Source organism: Drosophila gunungcola (genome assembly GCF_025200985.1).
Source record: "Drosophila gunungcola strain Sukarami chromosome 3L unlocalized genomic scaffold, Dgunungcola_SK_2 000002F, whole genome shotgun sequence".
Classification (NCBI taxonomy): domain Eukaryota; kingdom Metazoa; phylum Arthropoda; class Insecta; order Diptera; family Drosophilidae; genus Drosophila; species Drosophila gunungcola.
Genome location: NW_026453178.1, coordinates 1448434 through 1475227, shown reverse-complemented (window position 1 = coordinate 1475227; position 26794 = coordinate 1448434). Strand labels below are relative to the sequence as shown.

Here is a 26794-nt window from a genome sequence, read left to right as displayed (position 1 = left end):
GTGTTTAAATGCCAGATAAGAAAACTCGTAACTTAAGAATCGTGTATTAAATTGAACTGGTAAGGAATATATAAAATTTATTTGAAAGTATAAGTTATTTAAAAAAAAAGCCTTAATGGTCCATTTTAAATTCATTTCGATGGTGTATAATTTATTTAAAAACTAAAATTATGCTTTTGATGGTTGGAAATGTCTCACTGCGTTAAAAACTTCTATACGATTTTTTTAAACCCTCTGCAAGGGTATAATAATCTTTTTATAGTCAGTTTTAAAACTCATTTCATTTTGCTAACAAAATTTAGTGCCTGTAATTTGGCAGTCTTTTGTTTTAAAAATAAAACTATGGGAACTCCATAAATATAAAGTAAAAGCATGTCTTAGGAATTGAGCGTGCTTGAAAAATACAGGATCGTAATAAATGCTTGATGTTCAGAGAGAGTATTTCACAGTCCATTATTTTTGTCCCCATTTAAGGGATCGACCTCTTTTTTGGACTCTGTCAATATTTTAAGCGTCACACGTTTGGCCAGCCTTAGGCTTCTCTTTTTTGGTCGCAATGCAAATACATTTATGGGGCAGCACTTGCAGGTGAGTTGCCATGGATGCAGAGTTGTTTCAGCTGCTGGTCGCACACCTTCGACGACTGCCAACGGTTTTTCGCATGCATAAAACACTGCGCCAAATGTGGACAACAGACCGTTTTGCTACCGCTGCCAAGTGCCACGTTGCGTTGTGGGAAACAGCAGGGAAAACAATCAAATATTGAGCGCAGAGGTAGCCGGAAAAATGCAAAAAAATAAAATAACACTGCACAACACACGCACTCATAATCCATTAGCCCAATACCAGATGGCCACCCTGTAACGTGCGTTTATTAATTTTTCATGCGTTTTTCACTTACCCAGTGTGCCAATAAAATCAATAGGGGTGTACGAACTCTATAACTTAACCCAATTTTTTAATGCGCCTGCGAGTGTGTGTTTGTGTGTGTGAGCGTTTGCGGGTGAGTGTGTGTATGTATAAGTGTGGCTTTAAATGTTTTCATCGCAGCATTTTTGCCGAGCTGTGCGAAATTGCTTTTAGCCTTTCTGTTTGGTTGTCTGTGGGCGTGTCACCAGCGAAACAAACTTGATTTTTAATTAATTAAATTTTTATTTATTTACTTGGCAGCTCAGCGAATTGGGACGCCCATTCACCGGCGGCTCCTGGTGCGGCAAGGCCACCGGACCGCAATTGTACTTTAGCGAAACATCCACGGTGACAGCGTCGGTGAAGGTGAGTGCAAGTGCAAGTGAGAGGGTAGACTGCGGGAAAGGTACGGAGGCGGGGACGGGGATACTGGAGCTCTGGGAGCTCTGCTCAGTGAGCGTGCTCAAATTACATACCCTGGCAGTCACCTCAAGCATATTCGTAATAATATTTTTAGCATTATTAAACCCAGAACGCTTAAGTTTTTCATACTTACTGTAAAATTCCATTTTTAAAAACAACATATATTGTTCTCAGAAAATGAATATATAACAATATATTAAAATAAATATTAAACATTATTTAAGAGACTAATCTGCAGTCCTTTGCAATTACTCTGTCAGAGAATAAAATCAGCAGCACATCCTATAGATCACTTGTCCTGATTTACATTTTCATTTTAAATTGAACAAGTTGCTCTGCGCTCAGCACACGGCGTATGCGTAATATTTTCTTAAGGCAGTCAGCCTGCGAAGCAGTGCCACTGCCCGTTTTTGATTAATTTTTAAATAAACGCGCTGCCATAAAAATGGGCAAATGGACAGGGCATCGTAAAGGACACGTCCATGGAAGGCTCTTGTCCGGGAATATGGTTTCAGTTACTGCCGTCGAGTTGCCACGCATAAATTATGAAAATTAATAAAAGTTCGTTTGGTATGTGAGAGGAAACTCCTTCAGATACTTCTCGTCTGAAAAAGTGTTGATGAGCAGTTGACATGGCAATGGAGAAAAATCAAAGGAGAAATCGCAGATTGCATAATTAAAGAGAATTGCGTGTGGAGATGGTTATTCCTGCTCGTTAAGCATCTTTTGTGCTACTCTTCAGTTTTTAATAACTAAGTTGAAACTATAACTACAAAAAACCGTTTAGGTCCAAAGCCAAGTTATATTATTGTAGTCATTTAAATTATAAAAATAATAGCAATAAATAAAAACAAATATAGAAATCTCGAATAGCGTATCATACAATTACAAATTATAGCCATAATAACATATAAAGAAATCCAGGTCTGCCTTCTCAAAGATAAATTGCTAAAGGTGATAGTTAAGCTCATTTAACAACAATTCCGGTTGTTTGCCATCACAGGGTGAATAAATTGAGCCACGTTTACGTTGATACATTTTCACATTGATTGCACTTTTTGGCATTTTAACATTTCAAATGGCATTCTACTTCCGTTTTTCATTTTCTTGCAGGTATTTCATCCGCCACGCAATATCCGAGACGAGAAGCCCTTTGAGTTCAGCATAAGATATAAATTTATAAGCCAGTCGGATGCAGTTGTGAGGTAAGTTGCTGCACCGAACTGCACCGGCAAACTGACAAATATCTGTGCAACTCAAAAAGTATTCAATTGATATTGGTTCGGTGCATTTGCCCTAGCTTTTCTCATTCCGATTTTCCCTTACTGTCAGCCAGCCGGGGTAACGTCATCAGTCTGATTCAGCTTTTCCCGCTCGAGTTTTCATCTTTCCATAGATGTTTCTATTCCTGGCACTGACTATGTGTTTGATTCTGGCTCTGGCTCTGGCTAAATTCGAAGGTTCTTGCTTAGAACTTAAATCTTTCTACCTGAAAGAACAATGCCACTTGGTTGCCTTGGGGATGGCTTTTCGGTAAATTCCGAAAGGAGGCAGCCTGCATAAAACATGAGTCCGTGTTCTGTCTAGCTTCTCAATACAGTTTTAGCCTCACCTCATGTATTTGTAGAGCAATCCATTTGTGCCTGGTGCCTAGGCATGTGTCAAATTTGTCTCTGTGTCGTTTTCCCCTCTCACTTCCTTCGTTTTTCCACATGTCGCGCTTTTTGTTTGCAAGTGCAAAATTTGAGTGTGAGGAAAATAGAAATTGAAATGTATTTTACGCCTAAATAAGTTTCACAGAATTTACAAGTGCACAAGAGGGACGCACAGCATGCCTAGAACTCATTTTCATTGGCACACTGGTAAAAATGTTGGCTAGGGCTTGTAAAATTAATTATTTAATAAAATTATAAGCCCCTAAAAATCAGAAAAAGGATTTACTCGAAAAATTCTATGGAAGCCATATACAAAAACAAATAAATACCTTTTCCATAAAATAAATTGTGATTTTGTAATGTAAAATCAACTTTTTAATGGAAAATATAGGTGTTGAAGCAAAATTGAAGTAATAAAAAAGTAAATTAGTTCAGAGAAGTAGTTTGTGTTACAGACAAGGCAAACAACTTAACTTAACGTTAAACACTTTTATAAAAGAAATATAGAAAAATAATAAGAAACTTTTTTCTAAATGGTTTCTTTATGATTTTTAGCTACGAAAAGAATATATATTTTGTTAAGTGAAATGTCCTTTTGTTATCCGTGAATCCTGTGCACACCATTAGCAAACTAAACAATGATCAGAGCCCCAGGTATGACCATCTATATAAAGGTGTGTGTGAGTGTGCGAACCGTGTGAAATACCCGTAGCACATTTTGTGCAAATTGCTGGTCTTTGTGTTATTGTTGTTGTTGCTGCTGCTACTGCTACTGCTGCTGGTGGCACAGCCTTAAATACCACTCAAAATGTACTCGCACGAACCGAAAACGAACCAGAACCGAAAACCGAGAATGAAAATTGCTAAACTCGCACAATACTTAGTGAATTGAGAATGAGAACGGGAACGAGAACGAGAACTGAACCTTTTGGCCTCTTTTTGTAGATACGGCCTGCCCGATAAGCCGCTCGAATTGGGCCGGGTGACACCTGGCACCTATTGTACCAGGCAATTCGATGAATGCTATCGTAACAAGTGTCGCCTGCAAAGTCCGAATTATCCTGGCATGTATCCGAGGAACGTAACCTGCTACTGGACGATCCGGCAGAAGGAAGTGCCGACCAGCAAGCACGCCATGATTGCCGTTAGCCAGGAAAATCAGCACAAGGCCTTGGTGAAGCGGTAAGTTAGTAGGGGATTGCGCCACTGAATCTCGAATGACCACCTGCATTGAAGAGCATTAAATAAGCATTACCATTCTGTCCCAAACACCTTCCACCCAAAAATTCAACTCCCGATTTGAATGGGATACATATAGTAGTAGTACACACACAGCCAACACAAAGTGCATCTGCATCTGCATTTGTATGACAAATTTCAATTTGGCAAATTGCTAAGCGAAGTTCCAGTTTGCAGTTTGTTAACTGACGGCACAAATGAAACTGTTTCGTGTCCGAGAATGTTAAGCATTCTCGTCGCCCAAAAAGTTTTGTATATTCCAATTAAATGCGGCAAACAGGCAGCCGATGCAATTTGTATGCAAAACCGTATTAAAGGGCAGCATGTGAAGTTTGTAATTGGATTGATGGGATTAGGTAAATGTATTTTTGATATTAGCTGCCATTTATTTTCCATTTTCGAAGAGAACAACTCGGCTTTCTGGCTAGAGGTATAATAAATTCAGTTCCCAGCTGCTGATACTTTCAAAAAAGGATGCATTTAAAGAATCCAGCAAAAATAAGTTTAATTCAATTAAGAACTTTTATTGTATATATTTTCATGATTATATTATACAAAATTTGAACTTTAAGCCTATTTAGTAAAAAATAAATCTAAGGGATAGTTGTCAAACCATTTTTGTACACTTCATTAAAACGTTTATTATCTGCAGCGATATTGATTCAAATTATTTATTAAATAATATAAATACTAAGTTGGTTATAATTTTTTCTCTACCATATCATTTTATTCACCCCAATACAAAAATAATATATTACAAGAAGCCGTTTTATAGCCTTTGAGTTTATTGTTAATATTGTTTTCAAATAACATGTACCATTGTTATGATGCCTACTGTGTAAATGTTGTATCCTAGCTTTGGCAAATGAAAATGTTTTCTTTGCATTTCGAATTGATTGCTTTCTCTCTGTTTTTCAATCATACATATTGTTCGTGGTGCTCTTGCTAAACATTGCAATATGATTTCTATTTTTTGCACCCACCTTCACAGGTCAATAGCCAGCTTTAATAAAACCTCACGGTCCATTCGAGCCTGGTCGGACTGTACAGGTGAACGGGACCATTTAATTTTCTACGATGGCAGTTCCACCAACGATCCCGTTTTGGCCAAATACTGCGGAGGAGATTGGTTGCCACGCGTTGTTTCACGGTGAGTCTTACCAGAAAATTGCACAGAGATCTTCCACCATTTCATATGACATGGTGATATTGTTATCTTAATCACAGGGAGCGGCAAAGGAAAGGGCAGAGGGCAAAAGAATCTGCAAGGCAGACAGACATAGGACATTTATTTAACGCCATTTCTCCTTTTATGAAAAAGTTAAATATGAGCCCAGCAAAGCTCATAATACATTTACAAGAAAAGATAGACAGACATTTTTAATGAGCATGTGTGTGTCAGAGTGTGCCTCTATGTGAGAGTGTGTAGGTTTCGCCAACAGTGATGACACTGTAATGAGTTTAAAATTTGGGATAAGTTTTTTGAGACAAATTGTTGGATACAAATAAAATAACAATACATTCTTTTTTAATGAGGCGCTATTTTTCAGCAAATTAAATTTAACTTAAGTGTTAGACAATATTTTTTGACAAGACTGACCGAAACAGTTAACAGTTATTTAAAATACAAATTACTTGAATTCTTAGCTCTCTAAGGTTATTATTAATGTGCTACTTAAATCAAAGGAATAAACATTTGTATGTTACTAAAATTTAGGGTTTATTAGGGTTTTTAATATAGTTAAAACTTCTGAGAAATTTTATAAGGTATTCAAACAAATCGTAAACTCTTAACCTAAGCAAAGTGTTCTTAAAGGTGTGGTTTTAATTTAAAATTATGCGTCTCTTTAAGCCCCTTTTACAATTGTTAACTGACTAAAATGGGATATGTTATAAATTTCCATGAGCTTTTGAAAAAAAAATATCTCAACCTATTTTTAAGAACGTAATATATATATTTTAAGAACAGGAATATCTTGAATAAATTTATAATGTTAACTTAAAAAATGTATTAAAAAATTAAAAGTATCAAAAACTATATATGAACTTTCTCAAAAAGAAAAGGTAGAGTATTAATCTACAACTTAGTAATGCCTATTTTATAAGCCTAATCGAGGCTGTGATCTGTAGCGGAATCCAAAAGAGATTTTCCAATCACGGTGAACGGGGAATCCCCTTTTCCGCATCACTGCCGTGTGTGTGTGTGTGTGTGTGTGTGCAGGAGTAGTTTTGTGTGTGAGCAAGCGGAGACCGCAGCCTAGTGCACTGCACTGCAGTTTTGGCTCGGGGCGCATGTGTTCCAATTCAGTTACACATAGATACAAAAAACCACACACAGACACAAATGCAGATACAGCTAGAAGATACAGGCGTGTGTGCGCCTTACAATTGTGCGCAATGCTTAAGCAAAACCGGAAATTGGGTTGCTCTGCAGACAGTAAGCCGCAGACAGACACTGAGATCGACCGAAAGACAGTCGGAGGGAAAAGTGAAAAAGAGATGCGAAATTCGAGATACAGATACACTGGCTCATACACTCCCATATGTGCTGCAGAAAACATTCTGGCACACACATTGAAATAAATAGATTTTTGCTGTCGTTTGAAACTTTGCTAGTGCCATCTATTGAAAACATTTGGATGCCTGTGATTTATGCAATGGCAAAATTTTGCTCATTAGTTTCAAGTTGCCAGCATTTGGATCATCAACCATAAATTCTTAAAGACTCCACAGCCTTTCAAAAGCAATTTCAAGTTTCAAAACTAGAGCGCACACACATGCACAGCTGTGGTGGGCTGGAGTTTTGGTTTAAGCAATTAAAAAGCAACTCCTAATCGGTGTAGTTTTGGATTTGTTGGTGGAACTAGTTTACTCATTAGTGCGATAATTTTTTGGTGTGGAAGTTTGCCTTTTTCCTAACTTTATGCTTTTTGACCGGACTTTCAAAAAATCACTTTACTTTTAATATGACATTTGAAATTGTTAGTCATTTTTTCAAATTAATTTAATAGTTCATTTATTCTATGTACTAATTAATATATGTAAAAGAAAATAGTAGGTCTATTATAACTCTATTTTGAAATAAAAAAGTATTAAACAGTCTTAAATTAAATGTCATTAGTCTACAAATTGTTTTATAAAGGAAGAACATATTGTTAGTCTATTTCTTACTAGGTTACTTGCTTAATTTAATCTCCATAAAACAAAATAACACATTTATCACCAAAAAACCTGAACTACCGACTCATTGGGCTTAGATTGTCATAAATTTTTGGAAGTCTGCTCTCGAAGCGCTTAGAAACACTTAAAGGACATCCCCAAAATGCTAGAATGCAGCTCTTAGCCACGCCCACGCATTTCCATGGCATTCAAGTGGCCTAGCTGCCTCCACAACCCCCTTAAACCCCCTTAGACGGCGCCTTTGGCCATTTATCTTGCACTTGAGAATTTGTTTTTGTTGTCTTTCGGTCTTTGGTCAGGGCCAAAAGTTTGCTCTTTTCCAGGGTCTCCTCTGTCCACTTGGTGTCCCCTTGAGACATGCACATAAACTTTGATTTTTTTTAGAGGGCAATGTCTTATTTTCTGCTTGTTGAAACAAATGTAAGAATGTTTGTTATTCCCAGAAATCAATTTTCAAATTAGTGGCTTATTAAAATGAAAATGTTAACATTTTATTACAAGGAAATTCCCATTATTATAAAATTCAAAATAATAAATTACTCACTTTTTTGTTAAATAAGAATTTAAAAAAAAAATAAAGTTTCTTCACTTCACTAAATTCAAAAAAGAAATAATTTTTCTAGTTCCTTTAGTTAGTTTTAACATTTTGAAACTCTCTAAAAACATTTTCTCAACAAGTTTCCAACATAATAAAACATGTCGTTTTATAATGATGGCGAAATGATGATTGCTTTGCCTTGTGCCTCTTAATCTCTTAATGAGTTGCACTCTCGCATTTATTGACATCCTTTCCGTATCCTTGGGAAAATCTTATAAGCGCGCACAGGTGCCAGAAAAAGGAGAGACGGGCAAGGGGAATGTGCATCAAATATGCATAGAGCGTAATATGCACATGAAGGAGAAAACGAACGAAGCAAAAGACGCTCAGAGAACTTGATGGAAAAGTGGGTGCCCAAGAAAAACGGCATTAAGAAGCCAGGACCGTAGCTCGTGCCAGGCTTTTCCTTCTGCCCGCGTCACACTCATTTCCCACATTCATCTTCCTGCAGGACACGGAGAATAATTTCAACTTTAAGCACAACTAAAGTTCCTAAGATATCAGTGCAGAAGTGGTATTTATATATAAGATAAAATCAGGAGCTTTCCCTTTTTAATAAAATTTGCAGCATTTGCTATCGTAATTGCTTTACTATAAAAATTGAAAAGCATGATTGGTAGAATAAGACTAAAAATAACTATTTAAAAAAAAGGAGATCTAAAAAATAAAAATCATTTCACTTAAATATGGTGAAAAAATATAAAATATTGCTGAGCTATGAAAATACAACATTTTTATAAGCTTTGGTCATATAGAATAGGAATATGTTAAGTAGGAATGTAAACTCAAAGCCAACGAATAAATTTTCATAATTTCCATAAGAACAGTTTCGTTTTTGGGAACCATAAATGTTGTTAATGTTTTTCCGTGCACTATGTCCACGTCATACGCGACATGAGCATACGAATTATAAATTCACACACACCCGCGCGGGGAGAAGGTCCTTCTTCTCCTTCTGCAAACATCTCTCGCTTTGCTTCTCACCTCGGTCATGGTTCTCTGACTTTGTACGAAAATCGCATATGCACACAAGGACGACAGAAAATGAGTGCGGAGGTGGGGAAAAAGCTACATGAAAATTATTAATTTCCCTGCGCAACTTAAAATTGCAACGAGCTGAAGGTGCCGTGAGACGTTGGTATTTTATTGGTTTCTTTTTCTCGCTTTTCCACAATTTTTGTTTTGGTTTTTTTAAGGTGTGGAATGGAAAAGCTGGAAAAGTTGTATTTTGCTCTCAGCTGCAACAGGAGTAGAAGCAGCAGCTGTTGATTTTCCTCTAAGTAAATGTTAATTTTTGTTAGCCAAGAAAAGAAAAACTCAAAGCGATAACTTTTTAAATTGCATATTAATTTTTTATGGCGTAAATTTCTGATCCCCTCTTCCATCGCACAGTTTTCCGCTCCACCTGTTTTTTGTGGTTGCACTTTGCGGATTAGACTGGATGAAAATCGGGGATGGGAAACGGGATGTTTGCCTTTGGTTAATTCCAAATTTTAGGTGTGAGATTTTGTTTAAAAAATGTTTAACTTTGTGAGTTTAACGCTTAGAGATGTAAGGAATTTGGTTTTAATATCAAATTAGGGAAAAATGTCTCTTAAATTGACGATAACTTCAAAAATGTCTTTTTAAAGTCCGATCAGAAGCACCCATGGTTCGCTATCCCAAATTGCGTATAAATCACTTAGGACCGCGTCCTTTAATCACTTAAATTTCTGGTGTGCTTCTGAACTCCCCTACAAACACCAGGCTCCTAAGGCCCTCGAAGCCCCAGGAGTGACCGCAATTCCACAGAGTTTCGAGGGGTGATGTTCCGAGAGGACATCGCTGCCATTTGCGGTCAGGACACTCTGACGCTTCGGATAAGTTTACGTGTATTGATAACGGACAGAGGGACAGCGATTTAGAGATGAGATCGGGCGGCAGTGGCGAGTTTGAGGAGGGAAGTTTGCCATGGATTCGTGTTGATTTTACGACACCCACAAGTGTGCCGCAGGCCATAAAGTAACCAAATGCCACGCAAGTACGCGTACAGACTGGCACACACTGGGAAAACTGCAATAAACTTTAAAGTTCAGATTTAAATTGTAATATCATTTAGCATAATATTTTTTTTTAGCAAATGCGTAAATGATAACTTTTTGATACGATTTTCAGACAGAAAATATTAATATGTTAATTTACAAAAATTGCAAACAAATTTTCCTCTATTCTGCTGAGAGTTTAATGTTAAACATTAAATTTATTTGAATAATTGAATGATGTTTTTGCCAGTCCTCCTTTAAAACTTTGTTGAAAATTATGGGTCTGTAGACTTGGAAAACTACCTGTATTTTTTCCAAGTACACCACCACACAAAAGGCCGGGCGAAAAGGACATTCCCAAGCAACCAGGACATGTCCCAGCTGAATTCCAGAGGTCTGAGTGGGGACCAAACATTTGTGTCGCTTTATTAAAAATTAATTTACTTTTCATTTGCAGTTTATTGCACTTGGCACTGACAGAAAGCATTGCAGCTGCTCCCAGGTCTTCCCTCCCCCCCACCAATCGTCCCCATCCAAAAGCACGTTTCGCTTAAATAATAAGAAGCTTTGCCACTCACACTCGGCCACACTTACACGTATTAAAAAGCCATTTTGTTGGCCATGTTTGATGGCTTTTGACATCGTCTGCGTGAGCGTTTCTTTTTAAGTGTTCAACTTCTTGGCTTAGGTGGGTGCGTATATGAGTGTGTGTGTGTGGATCGGGTGCTCAGTTTCCGTTTTATATTTTATGTCTTGCCATATTACGCATACGCCGTGTGTGCGCACCTCTTGCCCGGGCAATAAAAATTCAATTTGATGTTTAAATTGAAAACTTTGAACATAATTTATATGGTCATGAATGCGGCATGCTAAAAAGATGGAAATGGTCGAAAAAACCTAGTTAACCTGCTTTTCCAGAACTAGAGTTTATACAAAAATATATTTTCTATTTTATATTATGCTTATATCTTTATTTCTTGTCTGAAACATTTGACTTGGCTTTAATTAAATGCATTTAATTCCGTTGCCATTATTTTTAAGCAGATCTTTGAATTAATTATCCTTGCAAGTATTTAAAGTTTTATGAACACTTGATGTCATTGCCACGGCTGCTGTTTCGCCCTCTTCCGTTCACCATAAAATTTGGCGTCGCGACGTCTGCAAATACAGACAAAAAAAAATATTAGGAGGCAGAAAATTCTTTTTCTTTTCTTTAATTAAATGCATTTAATTCCGTTGCCATTATTTTTAAGCAGATCTTTGAATTAATTATCCTTGCAAGTATTTAAAGTTTTATGAACACTTGATGTCATTGCCACGGCTGCTGTTTCGCCCTCTTCCGTTCACCATAAAATTTGGCGTCGCGACGTCTGCAAATACAGACAAAAAAAAATATTAGGAGGCAGAAAATTCTTTTGGTGCAACACCCACTACCAACTGACATTTCATAATTTTTGGCCAGAAAAATCAAAAGACAAACGGCGAAATTTTTGGCCCAACTCGACTCAGTTACTTTGTTATGCCAAAAAATTTGCCTAAAACTTTCGCAAGCCACCCAACCAACGCCCACCAACGAGACAATGGCGAAAAAAGTTAATTTGGCAGCAAAAATGCAAACAACCAGACGGAGCGGACACTTTAAATAGCCCAAAACAAAGCGGCAGAGAACTGCGTCATACTTTTGGGCGCGGTTCGTCGGCATTTTGGCAAAACGCCCACCGAGCTTGTTGTTTGTGCTATTTTGTTGGACTGTTTTGGGTTTGTTGCCTCTTTCGTGGGCAAAAAGTTTACGACTTTTCTTGTTAGCCGAATTGTGCAAATTAAATTTATGTGAGCTGAAGTTTTTTCACGCCTCTAATTGGAGTGCCAGTGGCCTGGTTATGGACAAACATCACAAGCCACCACGGGGCGTATGAGCGATATTGGGTAAAACTTCTGAGATTTCTTCGCAAAAAGTTTTTGGGCGGCCGGGTGGCTGCCAATTATGGCCAAGTATCATCGAAATTGAAACAAACAGATAAGCCAATATTGAGTTGAATTTAATAATAATATAGAAAAAAAGATTCTTAGAACTTGATAAAGCCACTTGAACAAAGCGTTAAGCGATATGTGCACCTAAAAACTGGATTCCTTTTGCAAATAATTATAACTCAAAATGAGTATATACATATATCTATAATCCTATCTTTGTAATTCATTTTTAAAATGTTTTTTAAATAGTCAGGGAACAGTGATAACTGTTTCTTTGCTTTAAATATATAGAAAAAAAGCAGCATTAATTTAATTTCCATTGATTTCTCTTAATTTCAGTGGTCCCGAAATGCTGGTGGCTTTTCACTCCAGCCCGTTTTCGGCGCCTTTGCAACAGGGAATTCCGAATCGAGGCTTCGAACTGGACGTGGACATACTCTTCACCGATTCCGACTCGTTTGACTTCGCCCAGGGCACCAAGAACCTGTGCGAATTCCACATTAATGCCTCGAATCCGGGTAAGAGAAGATCCCCACAAATGAATATGAATAACCATAATTAATGGCAATTAACGCTGGGCTCTGCTGCAGGTGCAGGTGCGGCAAACTTTCCCATAAAAGACACTGTCAACTGGGTCAGAACTTTGCATTTCCCATTTCCACTCCTCACATATTCCACTTTCTTCGTAACTTTTTCTGAATTACTCCTCTTCTGGTTATCGTCTTCTTGTTTAAAAGAGCAGGTTCTTCCTCTTTTTTCGTTTTTAACTGGAAATTATTATTTATATTGCCTGCTGATGAATCTTGCTTGACTGAAAACTCCTTTGGCTGCTTAATGGCCATAAAAACCAACAATCAAATGTCCAAAGCCAATTCCTTTCCGTCTTTTTGTGGCATAGTGTACGTGAAGTAGTTTGGCGCCGAAGTCGCCAAGGTGTCGTAATTTAATGGGCGTGGTCGCAACTATGCAGCCTCTATTAGCCTTTGGCTCTAATCTAAGCAGACTAAATGAGATTTTAATTAAATTCAAGGCCAGACGAAACCCCCATGGAAACCGAAGAACTAAGCTGGCCAAATGGCTTTTTAGGCTTGACTTGATGTGGCGGCCAAAAAGAAAAGTATGAGTAATTGCTTGGGCAGCAGATAATGTTCGGAATGGATTTCAGAGGGAGAGTTGCGAAATTAAATGTCTGGGATGTGGTTACTTGGGAATTGCTGCTGGGCAAAAAAGAAATACAAATAAATATGATTAAGTTTATCTTAACATTTATTGCAATAAAAATAATTTTCTGAACATATTTTCTTAGTGCAATATATAAACATTTTTCAAGGCAACTTAAAAACACATTCTTCAATGATGAGCTGAATAATGGCTGAAGCAACCCCCAACTCCTTGGACCAACATTAATTAGCATTCCTCACTAACCGAATGTTCTGCTTGAAGGAGTACCCTATTCTAAGCTTGTTTTTCATGACTTCCCCCTGCTTCCTCGTCATCTTCCACCTAAGCGCTTCCCCTTGGCTTGGTTTTCCCCAGAATTTCATGCTCCCTGGCCAGCAGTCAGCTGCATTTAATTGAAAAATTATTAAATGAGATTTCAGGCTGCCCTCCTGTGCTGTGCCTCTCGGGTGCCAGGACCACTCCATCAATTTAGTGCAGCAGCCGCAGTGGTGGCCAAAAGTAGGCAACGCCATGGCAGCCGCTAATGTTCATTAATTTGCACTTAATAACTTTTGAGTAGATTTTATTTTGCTGGCCAAACCCAAATCGCTGGTCTTTCATTATTTTCCTCTACGCTTTTTTATCTTGCAACAAAAAAAATAAACGAAAAACCAAAAAATGGTAGAAAATTGAGAGAACTCTCATTTGAAATTAGTTTTTTGGTTGAGCAGGCAATTTTGGCACAGAAAAGTGTGGGGCAAATCAACTCACTCCCTGTTTATTTTCCCTACTTTTTATACTTTACATAACAGATTTTTTACGCCTTGTTGTTGGGCTCATTAACTTGCTTATATACATATATACCCATGGCTATGTGAATTTGCCAGGTCTTGTTGTTTCTGTTTGTGCTTAATTTTTGACCGTTTAACTTTTGTTAAATGCCTTTCATTCTCATTTCTCATTCTCTTGGCTTTTTCACTTCGGTTTGGCTTAATGCGTTGGCTGGGAAATTGAGCAGATGTGTCTGCTATCATTAGGCCGAAATTTGAATGGGACTCGGCTGCTGTATCTATCATAGTTATAATCTATTTGGCGTAGAAGAGCTTTAAGAGAGAAATTTCCGGTAAAAAGGGATTGCATATTTTAAAAATTCCTAATAAATCTTAAGGAAAAAGTGTACATACATACATAACATACATTAGAAGATGTGTTTCAGTATTGAATAAGTATGACATTTAACAATAATGATGTGTATAAAAATGCTGTCTTTTCGGCATTTTTTTTTAAAGAATGTGTAAATAGCTGTCATAACATAGAAACTTAATTTTTAATCCAATCTATTATAACAAAATATTTAAATAATTTTGATATATATTTAAACCCCAAAGGTATTTGAAACTATTCATCAAAAGATTTTTTTTAAATGTAAATAATAGAAGTAATAATTAAATATATTTATTATGCTTATGGCAAGGAACCTTAAACATGTTGCTTGGGGCAAAGGAAACTAATTAGAAATAACGAATAGCATTCTGTTAAAGCAAACTGTGACCAAAATTGAAAGTGTGCTGCGAATGCCTTCAGTTTGGGCATGTCATTCATTTTGGGGCATGTTCAATTAGGAGAACTCGGCGTATGAAACATTTATTAATAATGGCAGCCAAGGAGCCACACTGCGTTGCGGGTGGAGTTAGAAGGAGTTGGCTAACAATTCGGGCAAACAAGGCGGTATAATTGTTTTGTTATCGACACACGCACACATACACAGAACCACCCCCCACCCCACGCAGCCACACCCCTTTTGGAGCGCCCCAAATGCTAACAATTTCAGCGGAAGGGGCGACAGTATTGCGCGATACAAATAAATTATTAGAGGGTTGCAACATGATTTTAATTAAAGTTTTAACGAAAACCAAATATTTATCGTTTCATTTTGCTTTCATTTGTTCGCTGTGTGCGGTTTTGTTTGCACCCCTACACCCCCACAATTATTTTTTGCAACACAAACAACAACATCATTAAGCATGGGGCCGCAAAAAATCAATATGCACTTGTATTTGAATATTTGAAAATGTTAGCTTGGGTGCGGGGTGAAAACAAGGACAATTTATTATGAGCTGTTAAGGTCATTGCAATGTTATACATTTATACATAATCATCAGTTTGTGCGGTCTTCAATAGAATTCTCGTAGAATATTCAATGCAAATAATGCGCTCGGACCACGCGGCGTATGATTAATGAACTGCAGATGCAGATGTTTTGTGTACAGAAGTTCGGCAGGGGCTTCACTCAGTGTGTTGATTACGTAACAGAATCTGTTGCATATTTAATTTGGTTGGATTTGGCCATAACTTTTTCAATTAACTTTAATTAAATGTGCAACTTTTCGCCCCAGTCAGAGAAGAAACCCTCTGGGTTTTGTGGTTTGTGTCGATTTTAATTAAATCTTGTTTGCTTGTATTTTCCTCAGACAGGCCATGTAAACGTTTAAAGTATGTTTAAATCAATCGCAATTATATTGCCGAGTTTTCGCCGACATCAACCAACAGTTCTTTCGGTCTTTTCGTAGCCAGAAAAATATTGTCATAGCTGCCAATGGCCGATCCAATTATTTCCTAAAAGGATTTCTCCGTCAGCCAAGCGTTATCTGACCCAATCAATATTCGATTTCGTCCGGATTCCCTAATTAGTGCTAATCAACTTCAGCCAAACATTCCACATGCAATAGCAGCCCACAAAGATGGAAAAAACTTCATTCAACGAACATTTGACATGTCCATTGCCATGGCAACTTGTTCACTCACATCTAATGCCTCCAATCAGAATCGGGTAATAAATTACCCTATGTGAAATCGCTGTAAGATTTGCCCAAATCATTTATGCCAACTAAGCAGGCACAAGCGGAATACACAAACAGTGAAAAGGGAAACAGGCGAATCACAGATGTTGAAAATTTATTACCCTACAAGAAGCGAAACATTTCCGCTTTATGATTTTGGACTTAAACTTAAAGGAAATTGCTTGAGAAAATTATCAATAAATTGTAGGGACATATAACCCGCAATAACTTTTTATTTAATAACACAATCAGCTCATAAGTATTAATTTTTCATTAATGAAAAATATGGGCCGCAAGACTAAACTCTTATGTCTCAATTTTACCCTTATTTAACAGATACAGTTTTTGCCATTCCTCCCTTGCCAATTCCAGGGAAGTTGTTTTGACGTTTTTCTGTTCATTGATTTACGGATTATTGTTGATGACATAGTCGGGGGAATCACCAAATCGCCTCGCTGAACTTAAGTTTCTTCTAAGACCCACCAACTCAAGCCATTTTTCCAACGGCGCCCTCAGCTGTTGTTACACCTAAAGTTTCGTAAAGTTTTTCAGCAAACTTTAAACAAAACCTTTTTTGTTGTCTTCTTTTTTCTTTTTTTTTCTTTCTTTTTGAACGTTTGTGGAAATTTTCCTTTTTAATTTCATAAAGTCAACAGACGAAAACAAAGAAAGGGATGGCAAACAATGAAGCGTGGAACGGCGGGCAAAGACAAAGGGAATTTGTATTTAATGTATTAGTGAGGGGAAAGTTGGTTACGGAAGTAATATGTAAAATTAAAGGTGCTTTGCGAAAAAATAAAAAAAATGAGAAGGGAGGAAAGCTATGAAAACAGCTACAAATTTGGTTTGTCACAATTTTTATTGTAAACACTCATATATACTCTACACCTGTACAAAGTAATAAATATATTTATTAATTAAACTCCACTTTAGGCTTACATTTAATCCATGTGATTTGAAAATAATGTCAATTAAATAGTTTTTTCGTGTAGCTAGTACCAAAAACTTATTATTTGTTGCGATGCACTCAACCACATACAAGAAAATGAGGTTGATATCGGCTGGATTTCTCTAGAGGAGTGAAAATCGGAGGAAATGGGATTGCGATGTTTGAGAAGCTGGTGAATATTTGCTGTTTAGTTTGCTTACTGAGTTGCAATTTTGTTTGCAATCAGCGGATGGGAAGAGGAAGCAATAGAAAACAACAACAGAAATGGCAATGGGTGGAAAACGAGGGGGAGGATGATTGGCAAACAACAAATTAGCATATTTGCACATAACGGCAACATTTTATTTGCATTCAAATGTTCGTGTGTGTGAATATGTGTTTTCGCATCGCATGTGTGTATGCGCTTTTATGTAATATCAATATTTAAACGCGAATTTGTCAATGAAAAGCAAAATGGTTGCAGCTTTTTATTAACTGTGCGCCATTTTTTCTGTGTGATTTGGTTTTTAGGCGAATATGTAAAATATTACCAGCTTGTTTACTTTAAAACCTATTCCGGTGAACAGCAATTTAAAGAGCTTTACTCAATTTAAATTTGGCAACAGCTTTTGCTTATCTGAATCCTTCAACTTTTGTGCAACCAAACATTAATTGGCTGAAAGCTTTGGCAACTTAATTTTCCATGGAAATTAATTATTAGAGCAAACACCCAAAATACGGAATATTTCCATTGGGGACATGGGGCATGCCTCTGCATATATTTATTAAGCTACTTTCTGCCCTCCAGCTGAAAATTCCGTAAATTTCGGTTTCGGCTGTGTACAAAAACATAATTAACTTGCTCGATATGATGCATATACGTATAACCAACAAATGTGGTGCAAAAATTTGGGACGAGGGCGAAAAATGTATGTTTTTGTTTGCCTCTCGCTTATTATTTATAACGTTTAATTTGCTTTGCTCGCCAGGCCAATCATATTTCGCTTTTTGGCTTGGGGTTTGTCATTTGTGCCGCAGTTATTTTGATTATTGGTAAATTTAAAAATATTTATTTTTGGTATAGCTATTTACGCTACCAAAAACACAGGTTATGCCAAAATAACAATAATATAATATCAAATTCATTCAAATGGCAAAGTAGATAGGATAGCCTTTTGGAATTATTAAGACTTATCATGAAATCGGTATTATTTAACAAAGATATGGAGACAATAAATATTTGAAATCACATTCAATTGACAGCCAACAACAAGATAGCTTATAACCTAAACTTAAATAATTTAAATTAAAAATATATAAATACCAAAAAAATAATCGAAAGATACAATTACATTTGCAGAAAAATAATCGAAATCGGTACAAAGTGTCTGCCATATTTATCAATTTAATGTTGAATGACCATTAAGCTTATGGCGATTTACCGGCAATTCAACAAAAACCAATTCAGCGCCATCAAATATGCGTGACAATCCATTAAGTGATATATGTGTAGTAGAGCCCACTTGCATTTTAAATTGTTTTGGATGGAAATAGTCTGGATTCGGGTTCGGTTTCTGGTCTGGCTAATTGTTTGAATGTGTTAAATGTAATTCAGCATAAAACGAAAATAAACAGACCCAGTTGGGAAAATTCGCTATGGGCAGACATATATATATATATATATATATATATATATATATATATACGGGTATAACAGCCTGCGGGGTGAGTTCTATTTAATTTCGGGCCCGAAAATCGAAAAACAACAACCACAGTGGCAATCCAATAAACAATCAACGAGAAAAAAGGGGGAATGAATGGAAATGGAAATGGAAATGCTACTCAATCAGCAATAGTTAGGTTCCTGGTCTCTTTCCCCCCCAACTCCCCTGGCAATCAATAAAAGTAACACCCCATAATTTAATGCCCCAAATGTGTTGCGACTACATTTTGCGGTTGCTGGCCAAGGGGAAAAAAGTCAAAGCCAAAGCCACCGTAGCCGTAGCCAACATTTCGCCACCGCCGGCGGCCCAAATGCACTCTAATAATAAATCGCAGAAATAACAATTTTATTGCCAGCGCTTGCGGTTTTCCTATACCTGGTCCAGGGTTTCCTAGTCCACAAACACACCTGCCTGCCCGTCTGCGCAGTGTTGCCATTGCCACTCGATAGTCGCACTTTATGGCCAGCTGATAAGCATATTATTATTATTGCTACTATTACGCACCCACACACACATCCTCGAATTGCTGGCTTGAATTATTTCAGGACGTGTGTGTGACTATTTGGTATACGAGTATAGGAGTATAAGAGTATATGTGCCCCATGGTCTGGCCACTGGAACAACCTTTGTTGTATGGCCCACGCAGTCAGCGCAAATGTGTCGAAGCGAAATTTATTACAGCCAACTAGTGCAACTGTAGCCAGCTGAGTACCGGAGGGAACTAGAGGTGTACGCGTTTCGTTTTTTTCTGGTACACATTCGATACTATCGCTGGAACAAAAACTTAAATACTTATTTATATATGGAAGCCATCGACAATTCCATTGATATTAAAACAACAAAATAATAAAATAAGAAAGTTTAAATTAAATAACTAATAAAAAATAACTGAAAACAACAATAATTGTAGAGCTATAGCTATTTTTATCATTTTACATGTAACAATATTAAAATTATCGTTTATTTTGCAGATTTTAGCATTTATAAAATGTATATATATGGCACAAAAATAAGGCGATAAAAACCTAATTTGGAGTTCAAAGTATTTAATTCTTAAAAATGTTCTAATCCTAACATGATATTTATTTGCAATTATTGATAAAGTTCTGTTAGTTAAATTTAATTACTTTCGGCTTAATGTGATAAGCTTTTTACCTGGCGGATTATAAAATTAATTAATTGGGACTTAAAATAATTAATTTTTTCCGTTGATTGAACTATTCAAATAAATTTCATTCCGTATAAACTGATAGATAACTTAGAGTACTTTAGGTAATTTAAACAGCCAATAACAAGTAATTATTTTTATTGATTTCTGCTTTTATCCAGCTTTCTTTTTAGTGTCACTCATATTTCCATCGCTAGGTATGAGTGCTCCCGGCCATCTGTTAACTAATTCAGATGCCATGGCAAGAATGGCCAATGATTACATTTCATGTGCCATATGCATATATATGGTATATCCATGTGCACACCTTTGCCCTTTTATATGTAGCTTTCATGTGCCGAGTTGTCGATTATTTTGAGCATTTTAGTTGCTATGTGAAATCACAATTCCCCAGCCAGTTGAAAAATGTTATTGAGATTTCTGTTGACAGTTTCGACTGAAAATTTAATGAATGTTCACTTCGGTTGAGCCACTTCGCACAGAAGGGCCTAAAAAATCAGACACTCTCATGCATTTGAAATGCGAGTTAAATTTGATTTGTTTATTTCAAATGACAGAATTGGATTGAACAATGGATTTGAGGTTTCAAAAACAATGTTCGTACATTTATTATTCCTCAGTTGCCTCAAATGTAGGCAAAACATTTTTAAACTCCCATTCAGCTTTCGCTGCTTTCGAGGAGCAGCTCATGTTTAAAGGCCACTTTACTTTTATATGCCACAACCAGCGAAATGTGACAATAAAAATCTCATAAAAACGTATTACTTAGCTAGCACTCACAGTGTGAGTCTCACACACGTAGTACACTGAAAAAGAATTCATTGTGACATATTGTTGGGCTTTTGAAAATATAAAACTCTTAAATTGTCGGAAGGTTGCTTACATTGATTTAAATATTTTTGGCCTATTGATAATCAGCATCAGTGAATTTAAGAATTTTGAATACCAAAATTAATATCTTTTGCCTAGTCTATGTACTTTTATAAACATTTTAACAATGATCAACATATTTTACTTATAACGACATTCAATTTAATTGTATTTCATTTGCTTTTCATTTTAAAAGGCAAGTTTTTTTTCAGGCATTACTATTTTTTTAAAAATTTATACATTGATTATTGATTAAAATATTCCACTTGGTTGTGATTAACCAGAATTTGTCAAGTGTATTTGAGTGAGGGGAGCAGGCTTGATTCTTCAACTTCTCCCCAAACCAAAAAAATAAAAAAAAAGCGGGCTCAGTGGGCCGACAACTTTTGCCTGGTGGCAGCTGCAGCAACTTTTCCCTTCTGTCTGCCACTCGATGCGGCACGGCACACATCAAAAGTCTTTTGGCCTCTTTCGCCGGCAAGTTGGCAAAGCTGTCGCAGCGGCTAGAATCGACGCAGGTGTTATCATCGATACCGTTGACGATTGTTTCCTTTATATCGACTCTGGCACTTCAGCTAACGTCGCTTTTGCCCCGTTTTCCTCACCATTTTCCAGCTTTTCCCGCTGGCGCATTGCTACAAAACGTAGCGACTTTTGCCAATTGAAACGCCGAGTAGATGTTGCTTTTTGCCCTGCTCCTGCTCCTCCGCTTTTTGCGGCGTTGTTTTGCTCCCAATGCCTTTTTTAATTTGTCACTTGAATCAAAAGTTGCCAAAGTTGTCCCAGTCTGGAGTTGTGTAGCTCTGGGTTTTGGTTTGCTCTCCGCGTTGTTAACCCTGTTCGTTTCGCTGATCCTTTGTTGCCCAATTCCTTTTGGCAACTTTAATTAAAGCCGAGATCCGGAATTGCAACATTAGGCAACGGCAACACGCGAAGCTTTAACATTGTATTATCTCAAATGTTGTACAAAGTTGGATTTGATGGATGATGCGGCTTGATGGGGAAGAAAAAAGCAAGTGGGTGATGCACAGAGAAGCATACAACAGTAGCTTTAAATCCTTGCGATATATTTATTTGTTTAAAATCAGTCCAAACTTAATCAAATCTCATACAATTTATTCTATTTTTGTGTTTACTAGTACACCGTTAAATTTACTAAGTTTGAAATGGTCTGACCAAAAACTTTTATCTTCAAAAGATTCATAGCTTATTTCCATTACATTTTTTGATTTTATAAAGCGTGAAATATTGATTTCATTTCAAAGAATTATTCCCTATATAGTCAGCCAATTTTAGCATCCACTATCTGCATATATTCCAGTGATAAAAATAATGTATAAAAACAAAAAGTTAATCCCCCAGGCAGGCACACATTGTAAATTAACCTAAATCACGTGTAAGCCGCTTGTCATACAACGTTCTTAGAACATATTAAAAAGCGTCGAGAAGGACGAGCCGACTGTGCACATCGGTGTACTATACATAAATATCTATATCCATATATGAATGTTATAATCCCCCCGACTCACTCCCCCGATTTTTTTCTCCTCTCCAGATGATGTGCTATTCTCGCGTCGCGGCCGCATGGGACGCATTGTGAGTCCGCGTCACACGCTTCCGCCGAATACGACATGCACGTACCACTTTCACGGATATCCTGGTGACCTGATTTGGTTATCGTTCACCAGCTACAATCTGCAGATCCTGCAGCAGGCGATACACGACAACAATACGCTTGGACGGGTGAGTTGAGTTTAGTTGAGTTGAGTTTTGCGGAGCGTCTGTGTTTGCGCCATAAAGCGTCTAACCGATATGTTGTCAAGGGAAGAGGTGGTGAAATTGTACTGAGAAAAAATGTATTTTAAACTAACAGTGTCTTAGAGTTCGATAGAAATATGCTTGAGTAGCTACCACTTTCCAAAATCGGCTATTGCCACACAATTTAATATTCTTCTAGGGGTTTAATTATTTTGGCAAATTACTTAGCCAAAAACTTCAAGTACCAAAATTACATTATTTTTATATAAGGAATATATATATGTATTTAAATAAAACTAGTTTAACATTTAAGCTTAAATAAACCAAAGTGGTAAATGAAAATCTCAGAAGAAAATAACGACCTTAAAGTAACCAAAGCAAGGATAGTCTTTTAAATACTAAAATAACCCCTCTGAAACTCTTCTCAAAACCCGTATAAGGTTAATGTAAAATATCATCCGACAAAATTAAAACGTTATTATTTCTTTAAACCCATTACATTAAGGAACATTCATTTGACCAATAAAAATACATATAATTAATATTATATTTACTTAACTCGTTCTCCTAGAGAAAATCATTTTAAATGCAACGAGTTATTTTTAAATGCCTGCGGCTATTTTGGTCCAGTGTGGGCGTTCAGCTGCTGTTATAGTTAACCGTTTACATAAATGCATAAAATTTATGACAAAGGGAGGGGTGCAGAAAGGGTGGGGTTGTATGTGGGTGGTTGGACTGGCTTACACAGTTTGCCGTTCGCATTGTCTTTTAAATGCACTGCGTCTACGCCAGCGGCGTCTCCTCCATATGCCATTGTCTTTGGCTCCAGCAGCCTCACTCATTTATATCGCCATATCCCCTCAACATGTCTTGCTATTAGTGCCAGTCGGTCGACACTTTGTCTCTGCTGGCCAATTAAAAATACAGCCATAGAAATGCAGCGTATAAAATGTATAATTAAGTGAAAGCTTACGCAACTCCTAACGAGAAATTTTTGAGTCTGAAGTCTGCCCGCCAGCAAATGCAACTGCGTCAAAATGCGACACTAACAACAACAACAACAGCAGCAACAGACGACTATAATAATGTCCTGCTTTCTCTTTCCACACTTGTCCATCTGTCTCTTTTTTTGTTGCAGGGAGACCAATAATATTGTTTTTACAATCATAAGCTTTTGGGTAAGCCTTAAACTTAATTTTAACCTTAGAATAACTGTTTCTTGCATTTTTTCAAAACTAATAAAACAATTTAAGGAATTAATTGAGTTTTTAAAATTGAAATTTTGTTGTCCTTGAAGAACAGCATCTTATTATTCTCTCAGTGCTGTCATCATAGTGGCGTTTGCATTTTAAATGTTCGTTGTCGCCTGCCTAACGGTCCGTGAATTGTGTCAAGGTAGAATGTTGAGTTCGCGTGGACGAACTACGATAGTGCGTAGTGTCGGGTCAGCGAGTGCCTCAAAGGATGAAATCCTGCCCCTGTCCCTAGATAACTGAATGGTCATTTAGGTTAGCCCAGGCGAAAGTTCATTCGAGTTGCAAGTTGGAGGGCCTTGCGCCAAGGGGCTCTGATTTATGTTGAAGTCCGGTGATTTACTCTCGCTCGAGTCAGGTCATAAAAGCAAATGAGGTAAAGGGAAAGAAGAAATTAAATAATTAATTATAATTATTATATTAAACAGATGAATGACTTTGATAAATCAAATAATTTATGACACAGAGATAAATCAGAAACAATCAAGAAAAAGTTATCAAACTCTCAGAAAGAAATATTTAAAAAATTAAAAATACGTTAAAATGCAAAATAATATGTCCTTATACAATTTTATATTAATCATTTCAAAAAAATTTTATTTAACAGTTTGTTTACAAACTAGTGGATTTATTTGATTACTTTTTGTTTGTTTATTTTCACCATAGTTTTATCATTGTTTTAAGCTCCCACAACTTTTTTACAACTCTCTTATAAAGTTTTCCTTTTGACTTTAAATTGTTAAATCTCTAAGTTGAAACCGGTGTTGACTTCTAAAGCTGTTCGTCTAAGTGCTTTCCCCACATTTTCTACCATTTTCTGTTTGGCCCAAAAAGATCACAGAGCACATATGTGAATTGAAATAATAGAAGGTGAAATGGTATGATATTGGGGGCATGTCAACGCTTTGCGTGGTCTCATAAATGTCGTCGCATTACAAGTATTTCCAACATTTCTCCGCAGCCACACTCCAATCATTCGCGTTCTCATTCTTTTGTTTTGTTTTTTTTATTTTTTTGTATTTCATCGTCGAGTTTTAACTTTGGTTCTTAATTTAAAAAGTTTGTTTCGCCTCGCTTTCCATTGCATGTGTATGTTTGTTTTTTTTTTCATTTTTTCCTTTTTTATTTTAGAAAATTCGCATTCACTTGTTTGTGAGTTTGTTGTTGTCATTCCCCACACTCCCCATAAAAGAAAAAAAAAATGGTTTCGCCCACGTTCCAATGACTTCAGTTCCCCAGTACCTGCTGTTTTTGTTTATGTCACTTTTTCCTTGCTGTTACAAAATTCATGAACTGTTTCTGCCGTTTCCATTCTCGTACTCCCGCCCACCGGAGTCGCCCGTTTTGTGTTTTATTTTACACATATTTTTGTTCTGTCACTTTTTATTGTACTCCCATTTGTTGATGCTAAAAAGGGACAAGTAAATGTACTGAGAAAAAAAAAGTGTAAAAGTATCCCAAAACATGTATCCTTTTCCTAACTATTAAGTAGTATACATGAACTTGACCATGCTAGCAAAATTCGATTTAGATTATTTAATTTATTTGCTGAAATGTTACTTTTAATTTGTTTGTAACTTTACAAAAGTGATGAACGTGAGATAATCCTGTAGCTATTAATTTTTGTAATATTATACAGACTTAAACAACAACAAGAAATGCATTTTTTAACTTCTGTATAAAAAAAAACTAGCACTTTTATTTTAAAATTTGTTTTCTTAAGTAAAATGTCATGAGTTCAAAAATTGGTTGAAGATTTAATAATTGTATACAATCTATATCTTTTTCCAATTGTTTTTTTTGTCTGCATAGTGGGTGGTTTAGTGGGCGGTAGGTGTACAGATAGTAGGTGTTGTTGCAAAGTTGTTTTGCTTTATTTTGCTCGCAGCCCCCCAATATATATCTCCATCTTTTTTTCAGTTTTTGTTTATTTGTGTGCTGCTGGCAGCTTTTCATTTTTCGCAATTTAAAGTGTAGGTGAGGCAACTGCAATTGACACGGACAGAGGGAACATCCTGCGGTGGGGGGCGGGGGGAGTGGCCCAAAAACGGAAGGGACAATTGTGTGGGTGTTGGCTGAGGGTTCAGCCACCATTTATCTGCTCTCTTTCAGTTTTTTTTTTGTATTTTAATGGGTTTTTTGGCCAAATAAATTGGCACCGAAATTTTACAAACGCTTGGTGCATGTGTCTACCAAAAATAAATTAGATGCCTCTGTTTTATTCGAATGGCGTCTAGACAGCGAACGACCTTGAGTATATGAAATGCTGTTGGCAATTTATCTGATTGCACGACAGGTGGAAAGTTTTCACAGCCTCCTTTCTTAGTCCTTCGAAAATGTCTCGAAGAAGGTGTGAAAGTAATAAAGGTGCGGCATGTGTGGCATTCCTAAGAGTTCGGGTTTGATTAGTGTGGTCTGTCTGTGGAATTTATTAAATTCAAAGGCAGAGAAAGTGATGACGGTTAAAGCATTTAAGGAATTTCATAATACTTTCGGGGACAAATTCAATTAGAAACTTAGTTTCATAAAGCTTTAGAAAAGGTGAGTACATTTATGTACATGAAGTCACAAAAACCTTGTTAAATTCTAAGGAATTTATAGAAACTCAAGAGCAGAATGCAGTGATTTCATTTTCAAGCAAATCAAGTAAATGAAATGAACAGAGGCAACGGGCCTAAATGCCTGTCAGTTAGTTTCTGGGCCGACACTTCGAGCCACTGACTTTGTCCGGGTCCCGAGTCTGTTACTTCAGTTTCTTCAGTCAAGCCACAGCTGTTTGCAACTGTCTTTTTCATTATTAACACAGTCAACAATAATCAGGGCCTAGGCGGAATGCTGGGGGAAAACATAAACATTGTTAGGCCAGGAGGCGTCTAGGAAAAATATTTAATGCCTGCAAACAACAACAAGGAGACTGTGAAGAATGTAAAGACTGTCACTACAACAGTCGACCAGTGTGTGAGGGGGATGCAGACGGGGACAGTGACAAACGACAAATAACTCACACTTGGAACTGTTTGAATATGACATGTGACAAACGGCGGGCGAGCGGGGAAACTAACAAAGGGAGAACACAAGCAGCCAAAGGGAAAGCGT

At 36.8% G+C, this 26794-nt stretch overlaps 1 protein-coding gene across 1 annotated transcript in view; it reads left to right on the top strand.

The window, feature by feature from the left end:
- LOC128257147 (uncharacterized) overlaps window positions 1–26794 on the top strand; it is a 64870-nt gene that overhangs the window by 31647 nt on the left and 6429 nt on the right. The window contains exons 5-10 of the mRNA XM_052988012.1: window positions 1171–1275; window positions 2446–2537; window positions 3933–4169; window positions 5218–5376; window positions 12336–12514; window positions 22243–22430. Coding sequence (XP_052843972.1) covers window positions 1171–1275; window positions 2446–2537; window positions 3933–4169; window positions 5218–5376; window positions 12336–12514; window positions 22243–22430 — 960 coding nt within the window. The remainder of the gene's footprint in view (window positions 1–1170; window positions 1276–2445; window positions 2538–3932; window positions 4170–5217; window positions 5377–12335; window positions 12515–22242; window positions 22431–26794) is intronic.